Source organism: Schistocerca nitens, chromosome 9, assembly GCF_023898315.1.
Source record: "Schistocerca nitens isolate TAMUIC-IGC-003100 chromosome 9, iqSchNite1.1, whole genome shotgun sequence".
Classification (NCBI taxonomy): Eukaryota; Metazoa; Arthropoda; class Insecta; order Orthoptera; family Acrididae; genus Schistocerca; species Schistocerca nitens.
Genome location: NC_064622.1, coordinates 425,108,663 through 425,125,684, shown reverse-complemented (window position 1 = coordinate 425,125,684; position 17,022 = coordinate 425,108,663). Strand labels below are relative to the sequence as shown.

General features: G+C 37.3%; 1 protein-coding gene across 1 annotated transcript in view; it reads left to right on the top strand.

Annotated features, from left to right (window-relative positions):
- The window catches only part of LOC126203468 (protein HIRA), a 242,211-nt gene extending 229,550 nt beyond the window's left edge, over nt 1–12,661 (top strand). The window contains exons 17-18 of the mRNA XM_049937786.1: nt 10,444–10,538; nt 10,613–12,661. Coding sequence (XP_049793743.1) covers nt 10,444–10,538; nt 10,613–10,759 — 242 coding nt within the window. The 3' untranslated portion in view covers nt 10,760–12,661. The remainder of the gene's footprint in view (nt 1–10,443; nt 10,539–10,612) is intronic.
- Nucleotides 12,662–17,022: the final 4,361 nt, after the last annotated feature.

The window sequence follows — 17,022 nt, the reverse complement described above, 5'->3', positions numbered from 1 at the left end:
TAGCTGCTTTTCCTATTTTTAAGGTTGCACAGTTGAAAATAAATCTGTATTTGATTTAAAAGGTGACACATCATGGTTGGACTGTCTGGCACAACCAGCTGTCAACAATCCACATGGAATCATGATCTGGGAAAATGCATAGAATTACAGAAATATGTATGTCACAGTTTCATATCAGCTGCTCTCCATCACCTGAGCTATTCCAATGCTATAATCCTGTGAGGTGACAATGTTACCTCAGTGCACCACCTTTTCAGAAAGACAATCGGTATTACTAAGCAACTATCCTTGAACCTAGTACCAGTTGCAGCTTGCCTTTTGACAGCTTCCAGTGGGAATGAAAGTTTGATTTTTGACATTTTGTCTAATTATTGACTGAATTTAAAAATGTAGTATGCTGTCATAATTTACTCATTATGAGGTTTATTCTTATGTTAATAGTTTAAAACAGTAAGACAAGTACTGCAGTTAGAAACTGTGTGTGTGTTTGTGTGTGTGTGAGAGAGAGAGAGAGAGAGAGAGAGAGAGAGAGAGAGTGAGAGAGTGAGAGAGTGTGTGTGTGTGTGTGTGTGTGTGTGTGTGTGTGACTGGTGGCACATAAATATCCGGACTTTATTCATGCAGTACTTGAGAATGAGGGCACTTGGCAATTTCCAGTGAACTTTACACACAATTTCAAACATTAATGAAACATTTTTTCGCTGACACCATCCACAGAGTGAAGAAAGGAAAAAAGTTTATCAGTCACTACATTTTCACTGTTCATGCAGTAAAATTTCGCCATCATATATGATTTTTTAACTTATTATTTCTGTGTTATTAACTATTCGCAACACAGTTTGTAGATAGTATCCACATATGCCTTTGAATGTACCTGCAAAATTATATCATTGTTGACACAGAGTTCAGACGATATAATGACATAAACAATGAGATGTGTGAAAAACTAGTTTTTGCTTAAAACAGATCGCAGATTATCCAGGCTGCATTCATCCAGTGTTTCATAGTGAGAATACTTATAGACATCCAACAAACTTTAAGCATAATATCAGACCTTTCCCAAGCTTTTTCTCACTTAAATGCTTAATATAAAATATTCAACACATTAACTTGTATGTAAAATAATCAGACATTTGGAACATTTTATACATGGGAATTTTTAAACAGTTTAGGATTTGGTGGTAAGAAGCTAAACTGTTAGTGAATAAAACTGTATTCAATTCAAAATATTAACTACTCATTTCACAGTGTTAGGCTAAATATGTCTTTAATAAATCTGAGTTTAATGTGGTCTTATTTACTTATCCTAGAACTCATGTAAAGGCTTAATAACACCGTCTTTCGTGAAAACTGCATTAAAAATTTTGATGGTTCTGGTTTGTGAAACTTGGTATGAATACCACACACATGAGCAATGTGCTATTGTGAGGGAAAAGAGAGTTTGGTAAACAATGCATTCTGCTGGTGAACACGTTTCCTGGTATCCTTTCGGTGAATCAAAACCTATTATTTGTTTCAGTTGCATATGAGTCAATCTGGTCATCCACTTCATGGATCCAGGAACTGTTACTCTCAGGTGTTTGTTTGATATGATTGACTCTAATTGTGACTCGTTAATCATGTACTTTTTATGTTTAGTAAATTTGCAGGAGTGCATTTATATCTGTTAGGAATTAACTCCCCCCCATGAACCATGGACCTTGCCGTTGGTGGGGAGGCTTGCGTGCCTCAGCGATACAGATAGCCGTACCGTAGGTACAACCACAACGGAGGGGTATCTGTTGAGAGGCCAGACAAACGTGTGGTTCCTGAAGAGGGGCAGCAGCGTTTTCAGTAGTTGCAAGGGCAACAGCCTGGATGATTGACTGATCTGGCCTTGTAACAATAACCAAAATGGCCTTGCTGTGCTGGTACTGCAAACAGCTGAAAGCAAGGGGAAACTACGGCCGTAATTTTTCCCGAGAGCATGCAGCTTTACTGTATGATATAAATGATGATGGCGTCCTCTTGGGTAAAATATTCCAGAGGTAAAATAGTCCCCCATTCGGATCTCCGGGCGGGGACTACTCAAGAGGATGTCGTTATCAGGAGAAAGAAAACTGGCGTTCTACGGATTGGAGCGTGGAATGTCAGATCCCTTAATCGGGCAGGTAGGTTAGAAAATTTGAAAAGGGAAATGGATAGGTTAAAGTTATATATAGTGGGAATTAGCGAAGTTCAGTGGCAGGAGGAACAAGACTTCTGGTCAGGTGACTACAGGGTTATAAACACAAAGTCAGATAGGGGTAATGCAGGAGTAGGTTTAATAATGAATAGGAAAATAGGAACACGGGTAAGCTACTACAAACAGCATAGTGAATGCATTATTGTGGCCAAGATAGATACGAAGCCCACACCTACTACAGTAGTACAAGTTTATATGCCAACTAGCTCTGCAGATGACGAAGAAATTGAAGAAATGTATGATGAAATAAAAGAAATTATTCAGATAGTGAAGGGAGACGAAAATTTAATAGTCATGGGTGACTGGAATTCGAATGTAGGAAAAGGGAGAGAAGGAAACGTAGTAGGTGAATATGGATTGGGGCTAAGAAATGAAAGAGGAAGCCGCCTGGTAGAATTTTGCACAGAGCACAACTTAATCATAGCTAACACTTGGTTTAAGAATCATGATAGAAGGTTGTATGCATGGAAGAACCCTGGAGATACTAAAAGGTATCAGATAGATTATATAATGGTAAGACAGAGATTTAGGAACCAGGTTTTAAATTGTAAGACATTTCCAGGGGCAGATGTGGACTCTGACCACAATCTATTGGTTATGACATGTAGATTAAAACTGAAGAAACTGCAAAAAGGTGGGAATTTAAGGAGATGGGACCTGGATAAACTGAAAGAACCAGAGGTTGTACAGAGTTTCAGGGAGAGCATAAGGGAATAATTGACAGGAATGGGGGAAAGAAATACGATAGCAGAAGAATGGGTAGCTCTGAGGGATGAAGTAGTGAAGGCAGCAGAGGATCAAGTAGGTAAAAAGACGAGGGCTAGTAGAAATCCTTGGGTAACAGAAGAAATATTGAATTTAATTGATGAAAGGAGAAAATATAAAAATGCAGTAAATGAAGCAGGCAAAAAGGAATACAAACGTCTCAAAAATGAGATCGACAGGAAGTGCAAAATGGCTAAGCAGGGATGGCTAGAGGACAAATGTAAGGATGTAGAGGCTTATCTCACTAGGGGTAAGGTAGATACTGCCTACAGGAAAATTAAAGAGACTTTTGGAGATAAGAGAACCACTTGTATGAACATCAAGAGCTCAGATGGAAACCCAGTTCCAAGCAAAGAAGGGAAAGCAGAAAGGTGGAAGGAGTATATAGAGGGTCTATACAAGGGTGATGTACTTGAGGACAATATTACGGAAATGGAAGAGGATGTAGATGAAGATGAAATGGGAGATACGATACTGCGTGAAGAGTTTGACAGAGCACTGAAAGACCTGAGTCGAAACAAGGCCCCCGGAGTAGACAACATTCCATTGGAACTACTGACGGCCTTGGGAGAGCCAGTCCTGACAAAACTCTACCGCCTGGTGAGCAAGATGCATGAAACAGGCGAAATACCCTCAGACTTCAAGAGGAATATAATAATTCCAATCCCAAAGAAAGCAGGTGTTGACAGATGTGAGAATTACCGAACAATCAGTTTAATAAGCCACAGCTGCAAAATACTAACACGAATTCTTTACAGACGAATGGAAAAACTAGTAGAAGCCGACCTCGGGGAAGATCAGTTTGGATTCCGTAGAAATACTGGAACACGTGAGGCAATACTGACCTTACGACTTATCTTAGAAGAAAGATTAAGGAAAGGCAAACCTACGTTTCTAGCATTTGTAGACTTAGAGAAAGCTTTTGACAATGTTGACCGGAATACTCTCTTTCAAATTCTAAAGGTGGCAGGGGTAAAATACAGGGAGCGAAAGGCTATTTACAATTTGTACAGAAACCAGATGGCAGTTATAAGGAGTTGAGGGGCATGAAAGGGAAGCAGTGGTTTGGAAGGGAGTGAGACAGGGTTGTAGCCTCTCCCCAATGTTATTCAATCTGTATATTGAGCAAGCAGTAAAGGAAACAAAAGAAAAATTCGGAGTAGGTATTAAAATTCATGGAGAAGAGATAAAAACTTTGAGGTTCGCTGATGACATTGTAATTCTGTCAGAGATAGCAAAGGACTTGGAAGAGCAGTTGAACGGAATGGATGGTGTGTTGAAGGGAGGATATAAGATGGACGTCAACAAAAGCAAAACGAGGAGAATGGAATGTATTCGAATTAAGTCGTGTGATGTTGAGGGTATTAGATTAGGAAATGAGACACTTAAAGTAGTAAAGGAGTTTTGCTATTTGGGGAGCAAAATAACTGATGATGGTCGAAGTAGAGAGGATATAAAATGTAGACTGGCAATGGCAAGGAAAGCGTTTCTGAAGAAGAGAAATTTGTTAACATCGAGTATAGATTTAAGTGTCAGGAAGTCATTTCTGAAAGTATTTGTATGGAGTGTAGCCATGTATGGAAGTGAAACATGGACGGTAAATAGTTTGGACAAGAAGAGAATAGAAGCTTTTGAAATGTGGTGCTACAGAAGAATGCTGAAGATTAGATGGGTAGATCACATACCTAATGAGGAGGTACTGAATAGGATTGGGGAGAAGAGAAGTTTGTGGCACAACTTGACCAGAAGAAGGGATCGGTTGGTGGGACATGTTCTGAGGCATCAAGGGATCACCAATTTGGTATTGGAGGGCAGCGTGGAGGGTAAAAATCGTAGGGGGAGACCAAGAGATGAATACACTAAGCAGATTCAGAAGGATGTAGGCTGCAGCAGATACTGGGAGATAAAGAAGCTTGCACAGGATAGAGTAGCGTGGAGGGCTGCATCAAACCAGTCTCAGGACTGAAGACCACAACAACAACAACAACAACAACAACAACAACAACAGCAGCAGGAATTAACTTCTGGTTTTTAAAGATATAACTAAATATTTAGTAAAACTGGCTACCAAATTTTAATGCACAATATTGGCCATAGTAATTCCCCCACTCTCTGTGCATGTTTTGAAGCCACTTTCAAACCAGGTGTGATACTGATTAACCCTTTTACTGCTAGAGATGTGCTCTCTGCATTCTGTGCTGAGCATGGCTTTGTTGTCAGTGTTACTGCTCACCTAATGCTAGTACCTGTGCTACCAGGTGGTGTTCCGGGCATTATGAAATACTTATCATACAATTTCTAGAAAACTATGTGGTGAAAAAGTTTGATTTTTGCATATATTACCATCTGATGTCTTCACTTGATAAAGGACTGAATTTCTTTTTGTTATTTGTCATAACTATTGTGCTGCATCAAATAAAGTAAAGCATTACACGAAGTTTTAAAGAGTTTGCATTGTATAGACTTTGCATGTGGCTGATTTTAGCTCATATATTGGTATGTACGAAATGTAGATAAAATATCAAAATGCTTTTGAAAACTGAGAGCACAAGAATATTTCACTTCATTGTCAAAGTATTGGTTTTTATATCCAGTGGATGTTCATGCACAGAATGTTCAGTTCCATCCCTGCACATTGGGAATAAAGTACTCATAGTAGTTGTTATATTTCATTAATGGTTCAAGATATCAAAATGAGGATTTTAGAAAATGACAGCGTGAACCATACATTGTATGATACATGGGTGAAAACTATTTTGTTCATGAATATAAGAAAGTAACTTGTTCACAGGAGTTAGAGAATAGATGGAGTGGGATGCATAGACACATCAGTAGTGCTTAAGGAAAACCCGGAGGCTGCATTTAAACAGGTCCTTAGCATATGAGGAGCTCGGGGAATGATGAGTTAACTCGCCCACAGCAATCAAAGGGTTAACAGGTTTATGAGCGTCCTGCAACACAGAGTACATCATGTTACCCTTGTCCATGGTACTTTGAAAACTGACTATCAAGAACATTGAATTGGTTAATGTGATCAGAATTTTTTGCATCCATGCTGATGCCATGGAAAAGATTATTTTGTTCTGTATAGTTCCTCCTGCTTGAATTTTGATACAGTACACTGAAGGGCCAAAACATTGTGACCACTTGTTTATAGCATGTTGCTTCACCTTTCTAATGCTATACAGTAGCAGTTTTGCTTGTCATCAAAACTTTTTTCTATTTGTTTTAAAGAGGAAACATAGTTATATTGAAAACTTTATTGGTAACAAATACAGGAAAGTTTGAGCTATCATTTGTTATCATTTAGACATCTTTCATATTGTTAGACCAACTGTTGTATTACTGTGTTGTAGGAGGCTGGGAATGAAACCAGCGCATGTAACAGGCATTTCCAGCTCTTCATTTTGGTGGAAATGCTGACTGGAGGACAGGAATTTCTTGAATGTGAAGGAAAGATAGAAATTGCTGAGAGCAAGATCAGAACTGTATGGTGGAAGATAAAATAGTTCCTGCCAAGCTCCTTCACAACAGTTGTTGTGCAGCAGTCCTTATGTGGGTGAGCATTTTCATGGGTTAACACAACACCTGTGTTGAGCATTCTTGTTTGGAATGTCTCATCACAATTTCCACAATGTTTCACAGTGACAGTAACAGGCGGCAAGGCATTTGCCGTTCCATTGCTGGGCAGGCAGTTAATGGGCAGAATGCCCCTCCTGTCCCAGAACACCAAGCACCCACTTTCCCCACCAACAGTGTCTTTTTGAACTTCGTCTTGACGGGAGACCTACTTCTCTATTCTACAAACCACTGTGAAGTGATGGCAGAGGGTGTGTTCCATTGTACCAGTTATCAGTGATTTTTCCTGTTCCATTCATGTATAGAGTAAGGGCAGAATGGTTGCTTACACACCACTTGTCTCATCTTGCCTCCGTGATCCCTGTGGGATCACTATGTTTGGGTTGTAAGATATTCCAGGATTCATCACTTATATTTGCTTCTAGAAACATTCTAAGTAGGATTTCTCATGCCAGTTTGCATCTGTGAATTCAGTTCTTTCATCAGCTTCCTGACACTCTACCATGTTTCATTTCATATCCCCACAAATTGTTACACCCAAGTACTTGAGTGAGTTAACTGATCCCACTGTGAAGTTGACTGATCCCATCGTGAAACCGGTAATGTTACTTTGATTCCAGAGTAAAGTCAACAACCCAAATCTCGGATTATCTTCCATTAGGAATGTGGATGCACTCAACAACTGTGATATGACTTTCAAAATGACTTTTCAAACCCACATCTCGTCACCTATTATGATCCTCTCGAGGAACTCGTCACAGTCACCATGGTTCTGCAGCAGAAATGTCACTGCTGCTCTGAAGCAATTTATTTTGCATTGGTTGTCAGGTTTATCAGTACCCACCTGCTACACACATTCTTGAACAGAAAGATGCCATTGATGTTGGGAAAGACATCAAGCATGGGGGGGTGCTGGTGTTCTGTAATAATTTTATTGTAGTCTACGACTGTCATGTTGTCGTCAATCATTATCTCAGATCCCAAGGAAGTCCCTGTGAATTTTCTCTGTAGCTTGATACTGCTCCCAACATCCCTGTATCTGTGTCATGGTGTGTGTTTCGAGCTGCTGTTTGCCTGGATGACTGCATGTCTGTACATCAATCCAAGCAATAAGTTTCTATTAATCCATGGTCCAATCCAGATACTCTCATGCCTGCTGCAGTCATAGTTGACAATAGTGTTGAATCAACATGAAAACACGTAGGGGTTATCTGTTGTCGAGTTCCATGCTCAGCAATATGTGTTGAACGGTGGGATCCTAAACTCTTGTGCCTGCAGAAGCATTGTGCTTTGTGGTTAGATCTGCCACAGATCATAGCATATTCTGTATGTTTTAGTGGACTAGCACCTGACCTTCACATTCTGTGATGGGCTTGAATGTCCAATACCATGTCACCTACTTGCAATTCCGCCATCTTTAAAATGATTTTCCATAGATGAGTATAACAGTAGCATGTGAACAGTTGACTAGCTTTGCAGATTCTGAGATGCTCATTTCCAGGCACTGGGACAGAGTCCATTATGCCAGATGATTTCCTCATTTGCAGCCATATAATCACTACAATTATTCCACTTTCATATCTACTCTGTCTATATAATTCCCTTATCTCAGATGCCTCAGTGTCACCAGGCAGCATTCAGTCTAGCAGTAGCAAGTGGGCATAATATTTTGGTTCATCACTGTAGAGGTGAATAATGCAGAATGTTAATTTCGTGTGTCAGCTCTATTTTCCAACTGTTGATAACTGTCCTATGTTCAGTGAAACTCTCCTCTTCTACATCTGCCATAACATGGCATGGGAGAAGAATTTTGTAGTGGCCCAGATTCAGTATCAATTTCAGACACAATTTCATTTTTTTTTTTTTTTTTTTTTTTTTTTGGGGGGGTGGGGGTGGGGGGGGGGATCCTGACGTCACAGACAAATGAACAGATGGTTTACAGGCCAGTCATTTTTGGAGAAGTGGTATATACAGGAGTGAACAGTAACAAAAGTTCTTCTGGAACTTCAAGTATGTTTCTCTGGGCAGTCTTCCAATACACCAACTTGCAGCAGCTTCCAGTTACTCAGCAGTTGATAAAGACGACTTTCAGTGGTGTATAAATTTCCCAAAACTCACACTGAGCCTAGAAGCAGTGTTCACAATGAGGTTCCTTTCTAATTAAGATTAATGGGCTCAATCTCACACCAACATTCACTAAATAGGGAAAGCTCTTGTAGAAACACTGGCAAGGATAAATGGAAACCAAAATAACTGATAAAGTCGTGAAGAATTTATGATAAAGAGAGGTGGTGTAGTTAAAAAAAGTCGCAGTTGCTAAACAAAGTCCATTCGCATGGGACATACTAATTAAGAATTTTTTATTGAAAACATAAGAGTCTTTAGACATGTGACTTGTTACATCAGAACTGTGTAACTGGGAAACTGTTTTTGTCCTACTGCCCATTATACTTGTGGGAGTATTGAGCTTAAGAATAAACTATAGGAGATTTGTCTGTGAACCAAATGGGCAAGATATTGAATTGTGATCTGGCTCTTTAAAAGAAACCTCTCCAGATCAATATGTCCTTTCCCCACTGCATTGCTTCTCAAGAAAGCCACGTCTACTGCAATAAACAGCCTCTCTCAAAACATACAGAGGGACTGACAGTAGAAATTAAGATTCCAGTTTTGTGGCAAAAGAGAAGCCAATTCTGATTGGTTCAAAGATGGGAGGGGGGACAACAAACAAAGATAGATTGAAAAGACCAAGGATATAAATAGATGCCAGAGAAAACAGAAAGAAAGTACTGCATTGTTTGAGCCCCTTTCTCATTGTGAACTCAAGATGGGAAACAAGCTCCCCATCTTCTATATGCATCTTGCCATTAATGAATCTTCTTTCTCTTTCTTTATTTTGTGTTCCTTATCAATATGAACTTTTACTTTTCCTCTTATCTTTTTTGGAATTCTGTGCCTCATTCAGTAAAAAAAGAACCCTTACAGATTTACTTTGATGTCCATCTCTCTTTGAAGAGAGACTTTTTTTTTCCAGGAATGGGTAGCTGTATCAAATTGAAATTTATGTCTGATACTAAAGACTATGGTTCCTTGGTGGTGTAAAACATTTAAGTTTCTGAGTCGATGTAATCAAAAGATATAACCATTTATGTCATCTGTTTTGATAAAAACTCACTCATCAAAACCTATAGAGGAAATATCTATGTACGTAATTAAGCTTGTACTGAACCCTCAAAGTGCAAGTCCTATTTGCACTTCTCTGGTTTTCTTGTTTTGTTTCCATTATCATCTTGCAATTTCTTATAGGTTTTATGTTAATCCTTGACATTCTTATTATTATTAACAGTTCTTACCTTACTCCCTGTTTGTCTGAAGACTGAGATGGTACATCGAATGACATTGAACTTTTAATTAACAGGCATGGGGCTCAATCCCCATCCATTCAACCATATTTAGGTTTTCTCCTCTAGACCATATTTAGGATAGTACCATTACAGATATGGCCTTTTGCTTGACCAACACTCCAACTAAAATTGTGATCTATCTCAGATGACACTGACACTTTCCCTGTTGTGTTTCTGTCCTAATCCATATTTTCAATGATTTTACATCTCCTCTAGAACATGTGCATCATTCTTTTGCTTATTCCTCATCTTTCTTTCTCTTTATCCTGAGGGAATACTTAAAAATTCCAAGACGTAGAAGGTCAATCATGCTTTCTAATTTATGTGTGTAACAACCTTGCTTTATTTCTTTCTTCTTTGGTAACAAGGTTATATATGTTCTTCTTGAGTCTTGCATATGATTAATTTTCATTTACTGTTAAAATAACTTTGCAAGAAATTTCCTTTTGATGGTTTTGCTCTGCTTTAAAGGTCTGGAGTCCAAATTACGGCTAATCTGTAATGATCTGCTGGGTCCCACACACAGCCATTCAAATCAAAGCAAATCTTGGGAAAACACAATTATGGTGAGTACAATATCTGGACTTGTGGGTGTTTTATCAGTAATATTCCATCTTCATGATTTTGTTCTGTGTTCCAGGGGTTTTCAAAGCACGTTTTGCTAAGAGAGATACTTTCTCTGATGGGCGCGAATCTCAGATTGCAGAGACTTCTTGTTGAATATAGTGACCAGCTCACACAATTAGAACAATCTGCTCAGTTATTTAATGGAATGGAAAAGCAGTGAGAAGGTTACCATAAAGTGTTTTCATTACACAGAATGTCGTGAAAAGTTGTGTAATACAGGTGCAATTTTGTGAAGTGACTTGCCTAATGACAAAATGTTTATCTTATTTTTTAAATAGTACTTTTAAGTAAAATTATACTTAGTATTACTGCTGTTCTGTGGAGTATCATGCTAAACAACATTGTGGTGTCAGTGATGAATATTTTTCTGTCTTACTGTCACCACAAAGTTAGAGATATTCAAACATAATTCATATGGAGTCATGAGCAATGTGTTCAGTAAGCAAACTTCACTGCCATGTAGAACACTAGTGTCCCACCTCAGGCAACAAATTATTATTTGTTATTTTGTGTGTGTTTGTACCTGTTCTTATTTGTTCTGCTGTTAAGTGATAAGAAAATCAGTATATTTTAATGAGCAACATCTTACGTTATCAGTATTCATCACATAACATTCTCAGAAAAAGATATGCTACTTTGAAAGACTGCTACCCTCACAACATTCAACTGTAAATAAAAACATTGTTTCATAATAAAACAAGAAAATGCATACAAGATTTTTCAAAGAGCTTCATATAAAAATTGTAATGCTTGTCATTGCTCTGTGTTGTTTATTCATTTAAAGGTAGTGTGTTATTTTTGTATTTAAAGGCAGTATTGTTAGTCATGTAAAACATGGATAGTCATCACATATTTATTTAGGTTATTTGTGTCTTTTGTAAAGTTTTCATATGTTATTTAATTGTTTGATGAAGTTCAGTTAACTTAGTTTCTGTGAAATTAATCTGCAAAATAATTCTGAAATAGTTGATTATTGTGTGTATGATTAATCATTACAAAAAGACTGACATAAATGGGAGTACTAGTGTCTTGATTTTAAACTTAATTTAAGAAAATGTGTTTGGTACAAGTCCTAGTTCTAGCTGATACATTCCTCTGCCTCATGTAGCGAATGAAAATAATTTATATTCATCAATTCATGAATGCTGAAAAGTTATTCAACTACAACTGTGTTCATTCAATTACTTTTAATAACAAATGTGAATAATAACTGGTTCATTTCTTCTGAGGACCAAGCCATGTCAGTTAAATTTGTCATTCTACTTTTTATTATTTTATGCATAACTTCATTCTGTAGAATTTTTTTCTTTAGTGTATGCACACAATAGACTCCTATTGAGAAATTGTTCAAAATTCAGCTGTTGTTAGTCAGTATAAAACTCTTTAGAAACCCTGTAAAATAGTCTTTTTGTGTTGATTTTATACACAGCTCTTCATCATTATAGAGCAGATGCTCATTATCTTTTACAAAGAGACAATAATAATAACTGATTTCTCACCAAATAAATTTAATTGGTAATTGTTTTCTGTAAGTAGTGTTTTTCTGCATTCGCATTCTTATGCATGTGTGAATGTGCAAGTGAGATTTGTTTGAATGTGCAAGTGAGATTTGTTTGAATGTGCAAGTGAGATTTGTTTGAATGTGCAAGTGATATTTGAATCTGAATGGATGGATAATTTGATCTGAGTTTATTGTATAAAACTGTATGTTACAGGAGTGTGTACCTTGAAGGAATAATTGATTTTATTTAAAACATTCGTTCAACAATTTTTAAGATTTTATTTAAATGTACACAACATTAAATAGCTTTATTGCAGTTTGAAATGCAAAACGTGTAGCAGCGGCTGTGATTGTGTTTCATTCTGGATTATTATTTAAAAGGAAAGTAAATTACTGTATTTTTTCACTCGTTGGTGTAAATTATGATTCACATTTTAATACTGATAAAATTTGAGTAATAGCTTCATACCTAAGTGATTTGGTGAATAAGTATTTCATTCAATTTGAAGTTCTGTGTTTGTTCATAAGTGGAGCACTTCCTGCAATCATCTTCTAGTGATAGTTTATAATGACATGAGATGACATAAATGAATTGGTAATATTTGACAATCAAAATTACAAGTTTTTACTTTTTTTCCATGTGACTGTCATATACCATACATTTAAACATTTGTCACATTATTTAACAATTTTGAAGACTGCTATCTTCATTCTGTCACTTGATGTGGCTGGCAACAAGAGATAGCATCTTAAGGTCCACATCGTTTCCAAATTAATTAAAAGTCCAGCCGATGTTTTAAATCCATGAACAACATCTTTACGATGTAACAGCAACGCCAGAAATCAACATTCTGCAGAGTTTGTGTTTTAGATGGGCCGTCTCAGTTTCCTTTCAGGCTAAGTTTGAGCATTTGCATTTATTCCACATTTTCGTGTGCTGGAATTTGCAAAATCAGTAACTTTTCATCAAAGACAAAACTTTATTGCTTTGTACAGTATGGTACTAAGGATTCCCATTAGTAATTTATTGTTATTTTGTCTTGGCTGTTATATTTCATAAAATGAAAATAAATGCTAGCAGCAGACCACGCACTTTCTTTCCACGAAGTTAGGATGCCTTCGTGTCATTGTAACAGTGACAGCTTTATTTTTCTATGGTGACCTCAAGCAAAACATTGGGAAAAAAAGGTGAAAATTGCTACAAAAGTTGAGATATTATGACTCAGCCATTTTCTTCAACCTTTGTCACATTTCTGTATGAACTCATCACTGACTACATGATGAGTAATGAAATGGCCAGCCACCTCAACATTTGTTCTTCCATTTTTAAACAAGTGATTACACTGCTGCACAACACCTTCACACGTCATACTCTTTCTTTTTTGAATGATTTCTTGAAGCCTTCCGCTGCCATTTTCTTTGTTTCTTGTATGATTGTTCTGTGTTGGCCTAAGGCCGAAATTGAACAATCGTACAGGAAATAAAGAAAATGGCAGCTGAAGGCTTCAAGGAATCATTCAAAAAATTCATTGCAGCTGCGGACTCTTATCACATTGAAAATTGTACTCTTTCCATAAATAGCACAAATTTTGTGATAAACAGGAACATCTGTGATGGTTTTCTTGAAGAAAAAAAATAGTATTATCTCTCTGGGAACAAATCTAATGGTGTTTGGAAGTGCAGCATTCATTTTAAATGACTCCTGCAGAGAAACAGGCAACTATAAAACTTTATCACTAGTACAGATGGTGAACTAATGTACACATTGGTACAGGACTAGCAATTTAGCCTTTCTTGAGTCCAAGTCATCCTCATTCACCATAAGGCACTAATGGACAAGTACTTCATTTTATGAACAATATGTAAAGTTGACTGTCATCCCTAAATTAGACAGTACTTATAATGCCAATTGTTCATGATGTAAATTCCGGTATTCATTACTGTAGAATATTAGTGTTTACAGACAAAGTTGAATCATAAATATTTGTCATTATGCTATGATAATGGAAATTCCAGGATTGGAACAATAAACTAAAGTGAGGAAAGGCAACATTTCATCTGTAGTTGATTGATGCATGGGGCATACAAATATGTACAATTAACTGTTGAGCTGTCACTGTTAAAGTTTCAGTACATGTTAAAATACATAACCACTCTATAGTGTGTCACCATGACCAGAAGTGGGTGCATTGAGAGAGAGAGAGATAGAAAGAAAGAGATCATATAAATCAACAACAAGTGAGTAGTTGTCTTAACTCAATTTTGTTTTCATCATTATGAGCTATATCTCAATAAAATGAATAACCTTAGTGCCTGAAAAGAAATACCTATTTGCCAATACTGGCAGTATAATTGAGTCATTTCCAAGAGGAGCAGGATTCAAATCCCAATCAAGCTGTCCAGATTTAGATTTTCTGTTGTTTCTCTAAATCAGTTTGGGTAAGTGATTTTTTGCAAAGAACACAGTCAGTTTCCTATCTCATCCTTTTCCAATTTGAGCATGTGCTCCATCTCTGTTAAACTTTAATCTTCCTTCCTTCCTTTTCTTTTTATCTTTCCTTCCTTCCATTCTTTTCTGCATGTGATATGCCATAACAACAATAATTGGAACAGATCTGATATGCTAACAAATTTTAAAATATTTTTAAATCTTTAGCTTTCGTTAGTGTAGGAAGGAAGTCCTGTCCTCGTGTTGTAAAGAGAGGAGCAGTGTAAATGGAGTAAGCTCTTGCCCTCTCATGCAATGAAGCCCGCAGTATAAATAGGACTTAAGCTTCGTATTTCATACTCAGCATTTACGAAGATGAAAGTGACACAAAGAGTTAACTAATGCTTAAATGTGTTATCAAACTAAAATTGATTTGTACACTGACACACTTAGTGATATATATATATATATATATATATATATATATATATATATATATATATATATATATATATATTGCTACAATATACAATGCTTGACAAAAAGAAGCGAAGCACCCAAAACCAACAAAACAAAATTTGGGTTGAGAAGCTATGTGGTGTTACTTCAATGACTATAGAGTCAAATTTATAAAGAACTTCAGAGCACGAATCCACTTACAAGTATGATGTTGCACCCCCTCTGGCCTTGAAGCATCATGCACTGATCAGATTGGGAAGGGTATCATAAAGCCTTTGTATCCTCACCTGAGGCATGTTGCTACACAAATGTTCTAACTGGTCCTTGACATTTTGGATAGTGACACTAGGATGGAGCTGACATCGAAGCTTGTCCCACACATTCTGTGGGGGACAGATATGGGTATCTTGTTGGCCATGGGAATACCTCAACATCATGAGGGCATTTAATACAGAAACATGCCCCCTGTGAACAAGCATTATCCTTTTCAAAAATGTCCCTATGAGGGAGAATACTTGAAAATACAAGATATTGGTGACATACAGTGGTGCTGTCAGTTCCTTCAATCATTAACAGCCACATCTGAAGTGATATGCAGTGGCTTGCCACATCATGATGCCAGGAATAACACTGTTGTGCCTCTCCAAAACATTGAAAGAATGGGACCCCTACCCAGGTAGCCACCATACTCACCAATGATGGTCATCCAGAGTAGTGAAGAATTGAAATACATTGATGAGAACAATATGTTGTCATTCATCAACAATCCATGCTTCCTGGTAATGACATCACTCTAAAGGCAGCAGTTATGTGTTGTGTTAATGGCAGCCTATGTATAGAACTGTAGTTTCATAGTCTGGGTGCTGCCAGTCTCTGACTAATTATGGTTCAAGGAGTCCATTACTTGTTCTTGGATCCTCCCTTGTAGTTGTCAGACATGCTCGATTGGAACCTGGACAAGTACACCTGGTCTCATGTTCCTATGCAGCCCAACATCAAGCCACTGTCATCTGAATGCCCCACTAATTTGAATAGTCCTCAATTCCACCAGCTGGCCAAATGGAGACCTACAACGAGGCATCTTTCATACTCTGTAGGGTCTGATAACGCTGTCTGACACAAGTATGTAACATCTCATTGTCCTTCATAGTGATTGCTCAACATCTGATGCTGTTCGTGCCCCTTATACCCCCTACCACACCATGGTAACAACACTAAACATGAATAATGCCCTCAGGTGGCACAGAACTGCAACTCTATAATCTTTTACAAACCCACTCATGCTGTGCGCACATTGACATCCAGCAAGTCTTCTGGGTGCTTCGCTTTTTTGTCTAGCAATGCAGATACAATTTCTGTGTTTGATTGCAAAGATTGACAATGATGGGAGAAAAAGGGCTACTGGCCCACAGTCTTCTAATGTTTGCTGGAGGGGTCAAAAAACAAAACATATAATATTTGCTGCAATGTGGAACGGGTTCATTTCTGTAATTTAGAGCCATAAATTCTAATTTGTACAGAACTTAAGTGCAGTACAAACAGTAATGTATTGTATGTTATAATATAGGGCAGGAATTGACATATGTCCCAACTCTTGTGTCTGGCTAGTAGGCATGTCCTGTTTTGTGACGCTCAAGTAATAATATCAATAATAATAATAATAGCCAATTCTGTGTATAGATATTTATAATATAGTTGTGCATGCTTTATTATACTGTTAGGCAGAACTAATTTATTGTGTTTTAACAGTGGCATCTGATTTTACATACATGCATAGATAAGTTTCACAAACTGTACAGTAAGTAAACACAAAATGTGAACTAACTTGCCATATCCCCATCTTGAATAGCAGTTGCAGTCTTATACAACAATTTCAGGCATGATGTTAATACTTATTTTTGAATTAACAGCAGAAGAACACGCTGTGAGTTGCGTAACTAATTTCTAACATTTAAATTATTCCCGGCCAGAGTATATTTCTCCAGTATTTAACCCACTCTGATGCCCTTCTGAGGATACTGCTCTGTTGTTTCAA